This window comes from Chiloscyllium plagiosum, chromosome 1 (genome assembly GCF_004010195.1).
Source record: "Chiloscyllium plagiosum isolate BGI_BamShark_2017 chromosome 1, ASM401019v2, whole genome shotgun sequence".
In the NCBI taxonomy this organism is placed as follows: Eukaryota; Metazoa; Chordata; class Chondrichthyes; order Orectolobiformes; family Hemiscylliidae; genus Chiloscyllium; species Chiloscyllium plagiosum.
In genome coordinates, this window is record NC_057710.1 from 59931036 (window position 1) to 59945610 (window position 14575).

Here is a 14575-nt window from a genome sequence, read left to right on the forward strand (position 1 = left end):
TCAATTTTTCCTGCTCCTCGGATGCTGCCTGACCTGCTGTGCTTTTCCAGCACCACCCCACTCCGGCCTATCACCCTCACCTTGACCTCCCTCCACCTATCGCATTTCCAAAGCCCCTCCCCAAGTCCCTCCTCCCTACCTTTTATCTTAGCCTGCTGGACACACTTTCCTCATTCCTGAAGAAGGGCTTATGCCCGAAACGTCGATTCTCCTGTTCCTTGGATGCTGCCTGACATGCTGCGCTTTTCCAGCAACACATTTTCAACTCTGATCTCCAGCATCTGCAGCCCTCACTTTCTCCTTGAAATGCTCATCAGCCATGATTGAATGGCGGAGTGGACTCGATGGGCCGAATGGCCTTCCTTCCGCTCCTATATCTTATGGTCTTATAGATCAGCATATTGGATTTTTTTGGGATCAGCAGATGATTAAAATGTTAATAGATGTGGAAATTGAAAGTAAATTGGTAAGCTATATAAATACAAAAGCAATAGCCTCTACAGGCATATAAAAAAAGTAGCTAAAATAATTGTGGATACAGGATCTGGCCTGAATCCCGCTGTTTTTTTTGAAAAGGAAGTGGTTGCACTGATAGAGGCATTACTTGAAATATTCTAGAACTAGATAGATTCCAGGAACATTTCAGTAAATTAGAAAACTGCTACTGTGACACCTCTCCAAGAAGGGAGGGAGACCAAGCAGGAAACTATAGGCCAATTAACCCAACATCACCCATTGGGACTATTAAGCTAGAAATTCCAGGACATTTAACCAAGTTTTTCACGCAACCAGCATGGTTTTGTGAAAGGGCAATGATGTTTGACAAATTTTGCTAGTGTTCTTGGAGGGTATAACAAGCAGAGTTGACAGTGAAACTGGTAGATATAGGGCATATGGATTTCCAGCAAACATTTGATGCCCCATAAAATTATGGATCTCACTGTATGGGGCAGTGTATTGACATGGATTGGTTTACATTTTGAAGGTAGAGTTAGGATTCATGGCTCATCATTTTGGAAAGGTGTAACTTGTGGAATGTATCAAAATTTGTTAAATGTACAATGAGGAATTTGCAAGGATATAAAATGGAATGTGTTGTAGGAAAGAGGGGGAAGCAGCAAAAAGCAGACTATTTACATGAAGAGAAACTCCCAAAATAGTGCTGTGCAAAGGGAGTGTTCTTATAAAATGCAAAATTACCAACAAATAAGTTAGGCAAATGGTCCAACAAATAAATTTAGGCAAATGGAATTTCAGCCTCTATTGTTAGGGGGTTGTCATTTAAAAATTGAAGCCTTCCTATAACAGAATAGGTTGCTGGTGTGGCCACTTCAGTCTTATGTGCAGTTTTTAAGGCTGTATTTAAAGGATGCACTGGCATTAGAGGCCTGCTAGTCCGACTGCTGGGATGAAGGCGTTAACTAACTAGGGACTGCTCAACAGGTCAGTCCTTCATTCATTAGAAGAATGAGGATGATATTTTTGACCTGTCCAAGATTTTTTTGGCAGTGCTTGATGGGGTAAATATTGAGATGTTTCCAGTAATAGAGCAAACTCAAACCAGGAGACATAACTACAGAATAAGGGGAAATTTGTCCCAAACTGACATGGAAAGAAATTTCTTCTCCCAGACAGTAGCGAATGTCTGGAATTCTGTATTCCTCTATGTTCTGGAGGCCAAATCACTAAGAATGGAGGGGTAGATTTTTAAATAGAAATACAAGTTGAGGGCTGAGATGAGCTGGCATGAAGAACTAGTTCAGTCCTGATCTTGTTGAAAGGCAGGCTTGAGGTGCAATTCCTGTTTCTTAAGCTGATTGTGAATTGTTATGGATGTGGAATTTCAGAATTTGGTTTAAAGCTGAAGTGATTTGATTGGGTGTCATTGTACAGACTTCATGGGAGACTGTAGGCAAAAAGAAGAGTCTTGGAACTGGAAAAGATGGCCTTCTAGAAAATAAAGAAAACCGAGAGAAGCGTGGAGATAAAGCAATTCGGGGTCGTGCAGCCTCTTCTAGACGAGGGAGAGGAAGTCAAGGCAGGGATTGTAAGTATTTCATTTATATGTAACACTGAGACAGTTGTTTGCTGTTTCTGCTGAAGTGCATATTTCCTGAACTTTCCATGTTTTCAATTTGCAGACAGAGTTGAGGAAAATGGAGTGGATGTTAGTCCAGGTGATAAATATGCAGAGCGAGGCAGGCGTGGCCGTGGCAGAGGTGAGACAGGAAAAAAGCAGCAATCTTGACTGTATTACTGTTTATATACTACTGTCACTTGAATTTCATTAATATTACTTAAGATAATGACTGGAAATATAACTGGTTCATCAAGCTTCTAATCATGTATGATGGTTGTGGCATAATTTTTCACTCCCTACTTAACCACTATGATCTCTTAAGGCAATCAAATTTTAAGCTAATTATGGAAGGAGGTCTTAAGTATGCTCAAAGAATTCTTTAGGAATGTGCTCCTCGGCAGTTCCTTTTTTTCTCTCTGGTCTTTCAGAAATCACCTTAACATGCATACTGTACCTTGCTGTTGGATGCCATCTGTTATCCTGGTTAAGAAGCCTCAGTCTTCTGAGCTGAGTGATTTCTGACTGCTCTACCTCTTAATAATTATCAACTGTTTTGAGAAGTTTGTCTGTAACATTTTGATCTATTTGATCGTATTAATCTGTTTATATTCTGGGTGATGTGGTTTAACTTTGGTGCATCTGATCAACAGGTAGGTTAATGCTACCTTTGATTTCTCTTTAACTTTTAATACTATGTGATTGCTTAAGCATGTTGAAAAAATGGGAAACCTTAAAGTTTGCTCCTACTTTTGGTTTTCTTCACTACAGTTTCTAATACTTTGCCTGATATGGCTGTGTTGGGAAAGCAGACACTTGAACAGTGACTAAACTAAACTGGGAAGAAAGGATATTTGATGAGCTGATTTTTTTAAAAAAAAAAATTGAAATCTGTTTTTGAAAAATTTTGAAAACAATGTCATGAATCATGGAAATCATCCCTTGTCCAAAATCCTGGAAACCTGATCTTAGGGCAAAGTTAAAAATTGCACCAGGTTATACTCCAATAGGTTTATTTGGAAGTACAAACTTTCGGAGTGCTGCTCCTTCAGAATAGCTCGTGGGACAGATTATAGGACCTCGAGTTTATAGTGAAAGTCAAAGTGTCATACAACTGGTGCAATGTATTGAACAAACCTAGATTGCTGTTCAGTCTTTAATTATTTAGAATGGGGTTGCAGGTTTTGATTAATATGTCAATCCTGGAACTCTTTCAAGTCACATTCCCGAGATAACTTAAGGTGACATCTTAAAATGACATCTTAACTCAGACAATGCATTAAAGGTGTGAGGTTAGAGTGTGTACCCCAAACTTAAGTCAGACTGGTTCTATTTCTAAAGTAGGAATTGATAAAATGTCATGTAGATGGACTGCCAACAGCTTGTATGCTTATTGAACAAAATAGACTCTATCTACAAATACAAGTCTGCTCATGCAAATTCACCCCATGGGGTGAATTGGGGCAAATGGAGAAAGACTGCTGAAAACTGCAGACCAGAGGGATTTGAGTCCTTGTTCATGAGTTGCAAAAAGCTAGCATCTAAGTTCAGGTATTCAGGAAGGCAAATGCAATGTTGGCCTTTTGAAGTAAAGGGAATGTATATAGAAATATTGAAGTCTTGTTAAAATTGTACAAGGCACTAGTCAGACTAGAGCTAGAATACTAAGCAGTTCTGAATGCCTAATATAAAGCTACCTTGGCATTGGAGGCTTTCAAGAGAAGTTTCATGAGGCAGATATGTATTTTCTTGAGGCATTGAGTAGTTTGGGCCGATACTGAGTTTAGAAGAATGCGATGTGACTTTGAGACATAGATTCTTAAGGAGTGTGACATTGTAGATATGCAAAGTGGAAGGATTTGGGACTAGAGGGTATAGTCTCAGAATAAGAAATCACCTATTTAAGATGAATGAGGAAGAATTTGTGTGGGTTATGAATTTGTGGAATTTTTTATTGCACAGAGCTGTCCAGGCTCTGTCCTTAGTATTTGTAATGTTATGATAGGTTTTTTTTTAATGATGAAATTGAGTTATGGGGAAAAGGCAGGAAAATGATGTTAAAAGTTATCAAAACAGCTCCCTGATCTAACTGGCTGAGCACACTTGATGGGCTGAGTGGCCTGTTTGTTCTACTCCTGTGTCTTAGGGCCTAATGAAATTGTGGGCCTGATCAGGTGTGATAAAGTAAACTGGGTACTCTGCAGAAGAATGTAAAATGGTGTAATAATTCTCTGCTGCCTTTCAGTTTAAAATAACAACGTTATTGTTTTTTGGGGAAAATGCAATGTTATTTCTATGTTGATAATAATGTAGACATTAAAATAGTTACACTGCAAGTGCCTAGGTGAAAAGTGGCTGTAGTAACCAACGAAGCTGCATGCATGTACTACCTTGGAAAGTTAAAGTTCTTTTGAGTAGATCTTACAATCGTGGATGTTATTTTGAAAAGGCAGTAGGTGAGCATGCTATCCTCTTTGGAAGCCTTGTCTGATATGGATGTGTTGGAGAAATCAGGGCCTTGAAGGGTACAGAGGTTGCGGACACATGATATTTGATGAGCTGACCTTAATGAAATCTGACCTTTGAAGTCGTCATGAGCAATGAGAATCCTTTCTTCTCTGTATTATTTTGGATGTGTTCAGGGAAAGCTGTAATTTCTCGGGCATGTTCTGGGACCAAGGTTTGAATCCCACTATGGCAGATGGGAGTTTGAAATCATCAAAAATCGAGGGCTAAGAGTCTAATTATGACCATGAAACAGTTGCTGGAAGAGCACAGCCGGTCAGGCAGCATCTGATGATCAGGAGAGTTGACGTTTTGAGCATAAGCTCTCAATCAGGATGAAGAACTTGTGCTCGAAATGTCTACTTTCCTGCTCCTCGGATGCTGCCTGACTGGCTGTGCTTTCTCAGCACTGCACTTCTTGATTCTGACTCTGATCTCCAGCATCTGCAGTCCTTACTTTCTCCTCCATGAAACAATTGCTGGTTGTCAGAAAAAAAAACATGTAGTTCACTAATCTTTTTGAGGAAGAAAACTGCTGTCATTGTGGTCTGGCGTACATGTGACTCTAGATTCATAGTAATATGGTTGATTCTTAACTGCTGTCTGAGCAATTAGGTTGGGCAGTAAATGCTGATCTAATCAGCAATGCCCACAATCCATGAATGAAATGAAAGAAAGCAGGAGAGATCAGCTCATGAATTTGGGTATCTGATGTACGAAGGAGGAGTCAGTAATCACTGATTATTCTAATTACACTAATAATTTTAATACTTTGAAGTACATTCTTTATGCTGAAGTAACTTTCTGATGTTTTTAATCTCTGTACTTTCTGTAATCTCTGTACCACCTGAATCCCTGTACTTTCTCTCTGAATGAACACTGCATATGATGTTAGTATGTTTTACCATTTTCCTAAGGTTGAAAAGTATGTCCTGATGTATAACCCAGTTCTAACCTTGGATGATTTGAGGTTGTAATTGTTACTTCTCTTTAACCTGTTTGTTTTACACCACACAATTTTTCATGTTTGTTTTGACTTCCCATTCAGTTATTTTCTGGTTCAATGAAGTAGAGTAGCTCTTTGGAATTATTTTCATAATTTAGCTGCTTCAGTTTGGAAGCTGACCTTGCTGTCTTCACCTGTATTCTTTCCAAAGCCCTTTGCCTACTTCAACATATGCAGCACATTTAACTTGAACAATTGAAGTACTTTTTAAATATGTTCATGAAATTTCTCATCAGGATGATCAGCATATGTTCATTGTGTGTTCTCTGCTGAGGTGAACACCTCTTGAGTTCTTGAATTTTCACTTGAAGGTTGCAGAGTTTGTTTTTTCTAAAGTGCTTTTGAATTGGAGATTGAGACTCTCAATAAACTCTCTCCACCTGAATCCCTGTATCTGATGTTTTACCTGTACTCAATCTGTTCATTAAGAACTGCTCCTGTGACTTCTTCAGCTTAACTTCTTTGCTCTCAACCATTCTAAGCTGAACTTACTGCGCACTCTGCTGCCAAATCCAGCCCTAACTTTGTAGTAAAGCCCACCGACCAAGGACAGTGCTGTTGTTTGGTGCACTGACCTCCCATGTTACCTCCATTCCATTTTTCCATTTTCTTCATCTGTTATGCTCTGTTCTGATGACACCTTCTGCAGGGGGCTTATTTCCTCAACTGAAAATTCCCTGCTGTCATGGTCGTTAGCTGTGTCTGATTGGTTTCCCCACATATCTGCCTTCAATCCCTTTCCTTTTCCACGATAATGATGGGGTCCCTCCCAACCTCTGCATTCAAAGGATCATAAGCTACTGCATCCAGTAGGAGGCCACCACCAGACACCCTTGTCTGCATTCTGCAGATTGTTGCTTCTAGGACACCCTAGTCACTGCTCCATTCCCAGCACCCCACAGGACCTTAGGCAAGTTTTGCACCTTCTGCAATTTCATGTTTCCTCATCTCTCCTCACTATCCAAGGTCCCAGGCACGCCTTCCAAGTGAAGTAGTGATTTACCTGCACCTTACTCCATTTAGTGTCCATGTATTTGTTGTTCTACTTTGGGAAGATGAAATGCAGTTTGGGTGATCACTTTACTGTCTCTGTAAATATGACCCTGAGCTTCTAGTTGCCTGTCACGTCAACGCAGTACTTTGCTTCCTAGCCAGCATTTCTGTCTCTGGCCTGCTGCAGTGCTCCAGAAAGCCTTGATGCAAACTGGAATGCAACACATGTCTTCTGCTTGGAAACATGACAGCCTTCAGAACACATTATCATGTTTAATAATGTTAACTGCATGACTATTACCTCCTATGTCTATTAACCACCCCCACAGCTCAGATCCTGTCAAGACATGGCTTGCTTTCAGCACAGAGACAACCCATTTTCACTCATGCATAGCTGCCATTACCAGTTACCTAGCTTTTTCCCTTTGGCTTCTTATCTTATTCCCTTTTGTATGCTTAACTTTCTTTCTCTGGGCTTCCTGTCCACCTACCTGCTTACTACTTTCTCCACCTCTTCCTTCTGATCATCAGTGTAAATACTACTTTTATGTAACTGCTATGAGTTCTAAAGGAGGATCACTGTACTCAAAACTTTGTTTTCTGCCTGCAGATGTTGCTAGAACAGCTGAATTTCTCCAGCAAATTGAGAATATTTTTGGCTCAGGTTGAGGTTCTGGATGTAGGTTTGTTCACTGAGCTGAAAGGTTCAGTTTCGTGAAACCGAACCTTTTCAGTTCAGTGAGCAAACGTTCATCATGAATTTCTCCAATTTCTTGTCCTGAAGGTAAGAGTAAAGTTGCCAATGTCTTAAACCATAGGGCTCTGAAACAGATGACAATGGTGATGGTTTGACCTGAGTGTCACCACGCCTCAGGTGAGGGCAGGTTGAGAAGGAGACTCCTTTGTGGTAACCTCAGCAGTGTGCCTTGAACCCAAGCTGGTGGGCTTCACTGCATTGCAAGCTAGCTGTTGGTTCCTCAAAAATTCTATTCTGGATGTTAACATTTCTAAATTAACAACACCAGTTGTTTAGTTGGGACTGACTTCTACCTTCAGGTTTCAAGTAATTTAGTTTTATACTAAGCTTGATATTTTTGTTTTTGCCTTAGTTGAGTTGATTTGGAGACTGCAAAATGGTCTGCAGTTGGGTCAGATAAGTAAATGTGTTTTTTTAATGTTCATTAACTGGGTGAGGGCATTATTGGCTAGACCAGCATTTATTGCCCAGCCCTAATTGCTTAGAGGACAGTTAAGAGTAGGACTGGAGTCATATGAAGACCAAACTAGGTAAGGGTACCAGGTTTACTTAACTAAACAACATTAGTGAATCAGGTGTTTTTCCAACAATTTATGGTCATCAATAGACTCTTCAGATTTTTTATTGAATTCAGATTCCACTATCTGCCTTGGCAGGATGTGAACCTGGGTATCTGGAATGTTATTTGGGTCTCTGGATTAACCATCCAATAATACTGCTATGCCATTGCTTCCCCCTCACTATGAATTTTGGTGCTGTCTATAAGAGGCAGCTTCTCCTAACCAGGTATAAAGTCCAGTTTCAATGAGCATTTACTGCTTATAACCTGGGATAAAATAATAATGAGACTCATTATCCATGCGATACTGTTTTGTTTTTTGGTGTTGATTAGTTTGGGACAATTCTAAAATCAAAATCGTAAAATATTATTTATTTGTTGTTCCATATCATTTTGATTTATCTGTAGTTCATTTATTCTTACTGATTTGTAACAAGTTGACTTCCTAGGATGTAACTTGTTTTTTCAAGTTCATATGTTCGTATTTCATATTCCAATAAATATTTCCTGTTTCTAACCTGTTGACCTAGAACTAATATTAATTAAGTGAACGTGTCTGTTTGAAAATAGATCATTATTTTTGGAGTTAAAGCTAAACTTAAGGGCTGAAATTCCTCAACTATTCTTTTAACTTGAGGAAACTGCTCACTCTGCCAAAACTTGCTCCCTGTCACTTATGAAATTTCCACCTCAATAAGAAAACTTGACAAACCTCCTTTTCATTGATCTAACATAGTCATAGAGATGTACAGCATGGAAACAGACCCTTCGGTCCAATCTGTCCACACTGACCAGATATCCTAACCCAATCTACGCCCACCTGTCAGCACCCGGCCCATATCACTCCAAACCCTTCCTATTCATATACCCATCCAAATGCCTCTTAAATATTGCAATTGTACCAGCCTCCACCACTTCCTCTGGCAGCTCATTCCAAACACGTACCACCCTCTGTGTGGAAAAAGTTGCCCCTTCGGTCTCTTTTATATCTTTCCACTCACACTAAACCTATGCCCTCTAGTTCTGGACACCCCAACCCTAGGGAAAAGACTTTGTCTATTTACCCTATCCATGCCCCTCATAATTTTGTAAACTTCTAAGGTCACCCGTCAGCCTCCAACGCTCCAGGGAAAACAGCCTCAGCCTGTTCAGCCTCTCCCTATAGCTCAAATGCTCCAACCCTGGAAACATTCTTGTAAATCTTTTCTGAACCCTTTCAAGTTTCACAACATCTTTTCGATAGGAAGGAGACCAGAATTGCATGCAATATTCCAACAGTGGCCTAACCAGTGTCCTGTACAGACATAACATGACCTCTCAACTCCTGTACTCCATACTCTGACCAACAAAAGAAAGCATGCCAAACGCCGCCTTCACTATCCTATCTACCTGTGACTCCACTTTCAAGGAGCTATGAACCTGCACTCCAAGGTCTCTTTGTTCAGCAATGCTCCCTAGGACCTTACCATTAAGTGTATAGGTCCTGCTAAGATTTGTTTTCCCAAATGCAGCACCTTGCATTTATCTAAATTAAACTCCATCTGCCACTTCTCAGCCCATTGGCCCATCTGGTGAAGATCCTGTTGTAATCGAAGGTAACCCTCTTCACTGTCCACTACACCTCCAATTTTGGTGTCATCTGCAAACTAACTAACTGTACCTCTTATGCTTGCATCCAAATCATTTATGTAAATGACAAAAAGTAGAGGACGCAGCACCAATCCTTGTGGCACTCCACTGGTCACAGGCCTCCAGTCTGAAAGACAACCCTCCATTTTTCGCAACATTCTGCAGCCATTCTGTTCTGCTATATTTTTTGGCTTGTGGGGTGTTGAGCAGTGGTTTGTATCTGAGACATTTTGGTAATAAGTGTTATCTGAGGCATTGATGCAGGAAGTACAGCTGTTCATGGTGGCGCTCAGTCAGATGGCATTGGTTTCCCATCATCAGGCTAGTTTTAGTGTATTGCACCCATAAATGTTTGGAGAACCTCAACCTGAGCCACAAATCTTCTAAAGAATTGCAAAGCTAGAATATCCTTCCTTGGATAAGGAGACCAAATCTGCACGTATTTTTTCAGGTGCAGTCTTACCAATGCCCTAAACAGTTGCAGTAAGATGATCTTGGCTCCTGTATTTTAATCTTCTTGCTATGAAGGCCAACATACCATTTTCACACTTCACCATTTGCTATACCTGCATGCTTACTTTCAGCAACTGGTGTACAAGGACACCTAGGAGATGACATGCAGTTTCCTCACCTAAACTATTAACCCATAGCATCCATAGAATCCCTATATTGCGGAAGCAAGCCATTTAACCCATCGAGTCCACATTATACCCTGCTAGGAGCATCCAACCCAAACAGCTCGGGGTCACAGTGTAAGAATAAGGGGAAACCATTCAGGACTGATATGAGGAAGAATTTCTTCATTCAGAGAGTTGTGAACCTATAAGATTGTCTAGCACACAAAGCTGTTGGCGCCAGTTTGTTAAATATATTCAAGAGGTGAGCTGGATGTGACCTTTTTGACTAAAAGAATCAAGGGGCAATGGGCAGAAAGCAGGAATGGAATACTGAAATTCCATGATCCTATTGAATTGTGGTGCAGGCCGGAAGGCCTACTGTTCTACCTATTTTCTATGTAGAGTCCTACACCCAAACATATTTAGCTGTCTTATTAATGATTTTCTGTCATAAAGTCAGATAATTGCACATGTTCAGTACCATTTGCAATTCCTCAGATACTGAATTAGTCTGTGTCCAAATGCAACAGACCAGAATAATATCCAGGCCTGAGCTGACAAGCAGCATCTGAGGCAGGAGGGTACATCAGTACCCAATAACAGGGTCGCGTGCTTGAGTCAGAGGTAGGGCCTGAGGTCAGGGCCAGGACCAGCAGCAGGGTGATTCAGAACAAGAACAATACAGCACAGGAACAGGCCATTTGTCCCTCCAAGCCTGCTTGCCACATTTAACCTGTTTATTAACCGAATCCATATCCCTTTATTCCCTTTCCAATCATGTGTTTATCCCTTTCTCTGGCCCTACTGGAAAGTGGCAAGTAACATTCATGGCACAAAAGTGTCAGGTAACGATCATCTCCAACAGAAGAGATTCTAACCATCATCCTTGACTTTCAAAAGGCAATACTATTGCTGAATCCTCCACTAACAACATTCTCGGGTTACCAGTAAACAGAAACTGAACTGGATTAGCTATGTAAATACTTTGGTTACGAGTGCAGGTCAGACATTAGGAATTGAGCAGCAAGTAATGAAGAGCTTATGTCCAAAATGTCAATTCTCCTGCTCCTCAGATGCTGTCTGAACATCTGTGCTTTTCCAGCACCCCACGTTTTGATTCTGATCTCCAGCATCTGCAGTCCTTACTTCCTCCTAGCAAAACTGACTTCCAAAGCCTGTCCACCATCAACAAGTCAGGAATGTGATGAAATACTCTCCAGTCGTTTGGATGAGTACAGCTCCAACAACAATCAAAAAGCTTGACACCATTCAGGACAAAGGAGCCTGCTTGACTGACACAAAACCACAAACATTCACTCTCTCCACCACCAATACGTAGTAGCAACTGTGTGCCATCTATAAAGTCACCAAGGCCCATAAAACACCTTCCAAACTCATTGCCACTACAATCTAGAAGGACAAGGACAACAGATTAGTCCCCTCTCAGCCATTGTTATCCTGAACTGTGTTACTTCACTGTCACTGGGTCATAGTCCTGGAGCTCCATCCCTAATCGCATTGTGTACATATACACCGAATATACTGCAGCAATTGAAGAAGGTAGTTCATTATAGCTGTCTGAAAAGGGCAATCAGGGTGTTGGGTTCTTTTTCTTGAGATTCTTACACCCTTGATGCAACTGCAACATGCCAACTTCTGTGCCAAAACTTTAAGTATAAGCTTTCTGGAGAAACCCTTAACACACTTCGCAGGGCTAGCAGAGTCGTGTCAAAGATATCTGTAACTTCCTTTATACAGTACAAGACTTTCACATTACTGTCAGTAATGCCCACAAGACAGCCCTAGCCATTCCCCTACAGTCACATGCCACTCAAGACTCAATGTAGTGATCATATCATTTCCAGAAACAATGTAATGTACATCATCCCTAGATGGCCAGATATGTTGTGAATCATTTTTTTAACTACAGGACATGGTCAGAATTTTAATTGCAATGTTCTTATTAATTCTGAATAGGGGATAATAATGTAATTCTTTTACTCTGAATAACTAGGAAATGGCTCTGAATGCCAAGAGATAGGGATATAGATTTCTTACATTCTACCTGTAAGACAGAGGCATACCACCCTACCCTCAGGACATCCAATTTCCTGCAGGTCAGTAAATTCACCCTTCAATATCTCAAGGGATGGGAAATAAATGCTGACCCAGCACATGAAGCCCTTATCACTTGAAGAATAAACAAAACTACAAACCATATCAGAATGTATAAAGATCCCCGGGCTAACTGCTAATATCTACTGATCACATTATGTCTGAAATAGACAACCACATATGTGCTCCAACAAAGATCTTCATTTTAGCAGTTTGCCAGAGGATCTGTGATAAACAATGAAGTCTTTTAAACAGACAACCTAGTCGTATGTATATCAAATGTTAAATGTCTGTATTTTGGTGTCTGAGATATCAAATTTATTTTTACTTGCTGAATTGAATCTAGTGTTTTATATCTTCCAGCTCTGGATTTATGCTGAATACATAATAGCATCCTTTGTGAATCTAGAATTTTATCATAGTCTGCTAATTCCAAGTCGTAGAAAAACTCAATACAGTTAAACGGTGTCAGAGTGTAAAGGACATGTTTCTGTAACCGATCAATCAGACCTTTTGCAAAGGGGTGTTGTAAAAAAGCCATTAAAGAATGCTTTAACACTTATAATAAGTTAGAATGTGAAAATGTTGGCACTTTAACATGATTTATTCATGCATAGATGCTTACTGACTAAGAAGTTTCTAAATCAATTCATCAGTGATGCAGTGAGTTATTACTCTGTACTTTTGCCTTGGAACAAGGGTTGAGCCCAGTTGAGGTAATAGCAGTAAAATTTCTACTTATATTTTATCTATTACATGTGAATGGTTTGGATAACTTTAATTCAGTTTCTATTGGGAATTGAGCCTATAGAACAAAAGCAATTTCTACAATTTGGTACTCACTCAGACAGACCATTATAATGGTTAATCTAAGATGTTTAAGACATGCTCCAAAATTCAGGGACGAGTCATCTGATTTTTCGACTATAGTAAATATGATATTGCTACATTTTTTCAGACATTAATCTCCCTGTCCTTTCTGGTTTATTTGTTGATATTTTATGTAATAGTTTCTTTTAAATAAGACAGGGTAAAAAGTAGTGAATAAACAATCTTTCCATGAAAAAGACATGACGTCACCAACAAACACAAAATTACTGGCAAAGTATTGCAAAGATTTACAAAGGATTCACAGCACTCCAGCATTGCTATTCCTCCACTAGAGATTTAGAACTGCAATATATTTCAAATATGGAGTTTAAAGTGTCCCAAACTGGGAAAAATTCTAAAATTGTACAAGCATTAGCATACAATTAAAAAAGGCAAGAACACACTAAATGAGAAGCATCTGTATTTCCTGCACTGCACCTGTAACTATACCAAAACTGCTTCATTGATCGTAAAGGATAGATTGAAATTGTCAAGTTATAACTTAGTAGTCCATATTTCCTAACTGCCACTGGTTGAACACAGTTGGTTAATTGTCGACAGTTATTTTCTTGATTTTTAAAAATATTTTTATTAAAAATTTTAACATGTTTTAGCAAGTTTACAAAAGAAAACTAAAAAAAAAGAACCAAGTATAAACATTGATATACAGTTGAATCTTAAATAAATGATAACCAAAATCTATCAAACAACAAAAAAATACCAAAAGAAAAAAAAGACAAAACTCAACTCAACTAACTACTTGTCTAACTTACAACTAACCAGAGTGTATCATTAAAATTCTTACATTATTCAAGAGAAAAACAAATCCAACGGATAACACACAAATTGAGCAGTGATATACATGCTCGGAATGTGTTAACATCACATCTCAACAAAACCCGTATTTATCCAAAACATCCCGAACATAGAGCATATAAAATTCTCAAAAATAAAAGCTCTTTAGTACATTCAGATCAGTATAATAAAAAAAACTATTTCTAAATAGTAGCAAAAATGTATAAAACTTACTTAAATGGAGATCTTCCCCCTTATTCCCAGGGGGGATCACTTCCTTTCCAAAAAAATCCCCATCATAACCTCTTCCAACCAGTGCCCCATCCTTGACCCAGGCACCCCACGATAGGATAAAGAAAATTCAAGTATACTACTGAACTAGAACTAACAGTGAGTACCCTATATTTTCTCTCCCCACCCCCCCCATCCCCACAGCAACACCTGGATATTTTTTGGTAATGTTAATACCATATATGAACATGTGTGACTATAAAATTACAGTCTCAGCAAATAATAATTAAATATATTAATACAAAATAACAGGGAAAAACAACCCTGCTTCCAAGGACAAAGATAAGATAAGGTAGCCACCTTCTCTCTCTCTCTTTCCCCCCCCCCCCCACCCAATCTACATTAACTAGACCCCCTGGCC

General features: G+C 39.5%; 1 protein-coding gene across 14 annotated transcripts in view; it reads left to right on the forward strand.

The window, feature by feature from the left end:
* ubap2a (ubiquitin associated protein 2a) overlaps positions 1-14575 on the forward strand; it is a 125767-nt gene that overhangs the window by 37469 nt on the left and 73723 nt on the right. For all 14 annotated transcript variants that reach the window (XM_043687651.1, XM_043687575.1, XM_043687591.1 and 11 more), the window contains 2 exons: positions 1894-2047; positions 2142-2219. In XM_043687651.1, coding sequence (XP_043543586.1) covers positions 1894-2047; positions 2142-2219 — 232 coding nt within the window. The remainder of the gene's footprint in view (positions 1-1893; positions 2048-2141; positions 2220-14575) is intronic.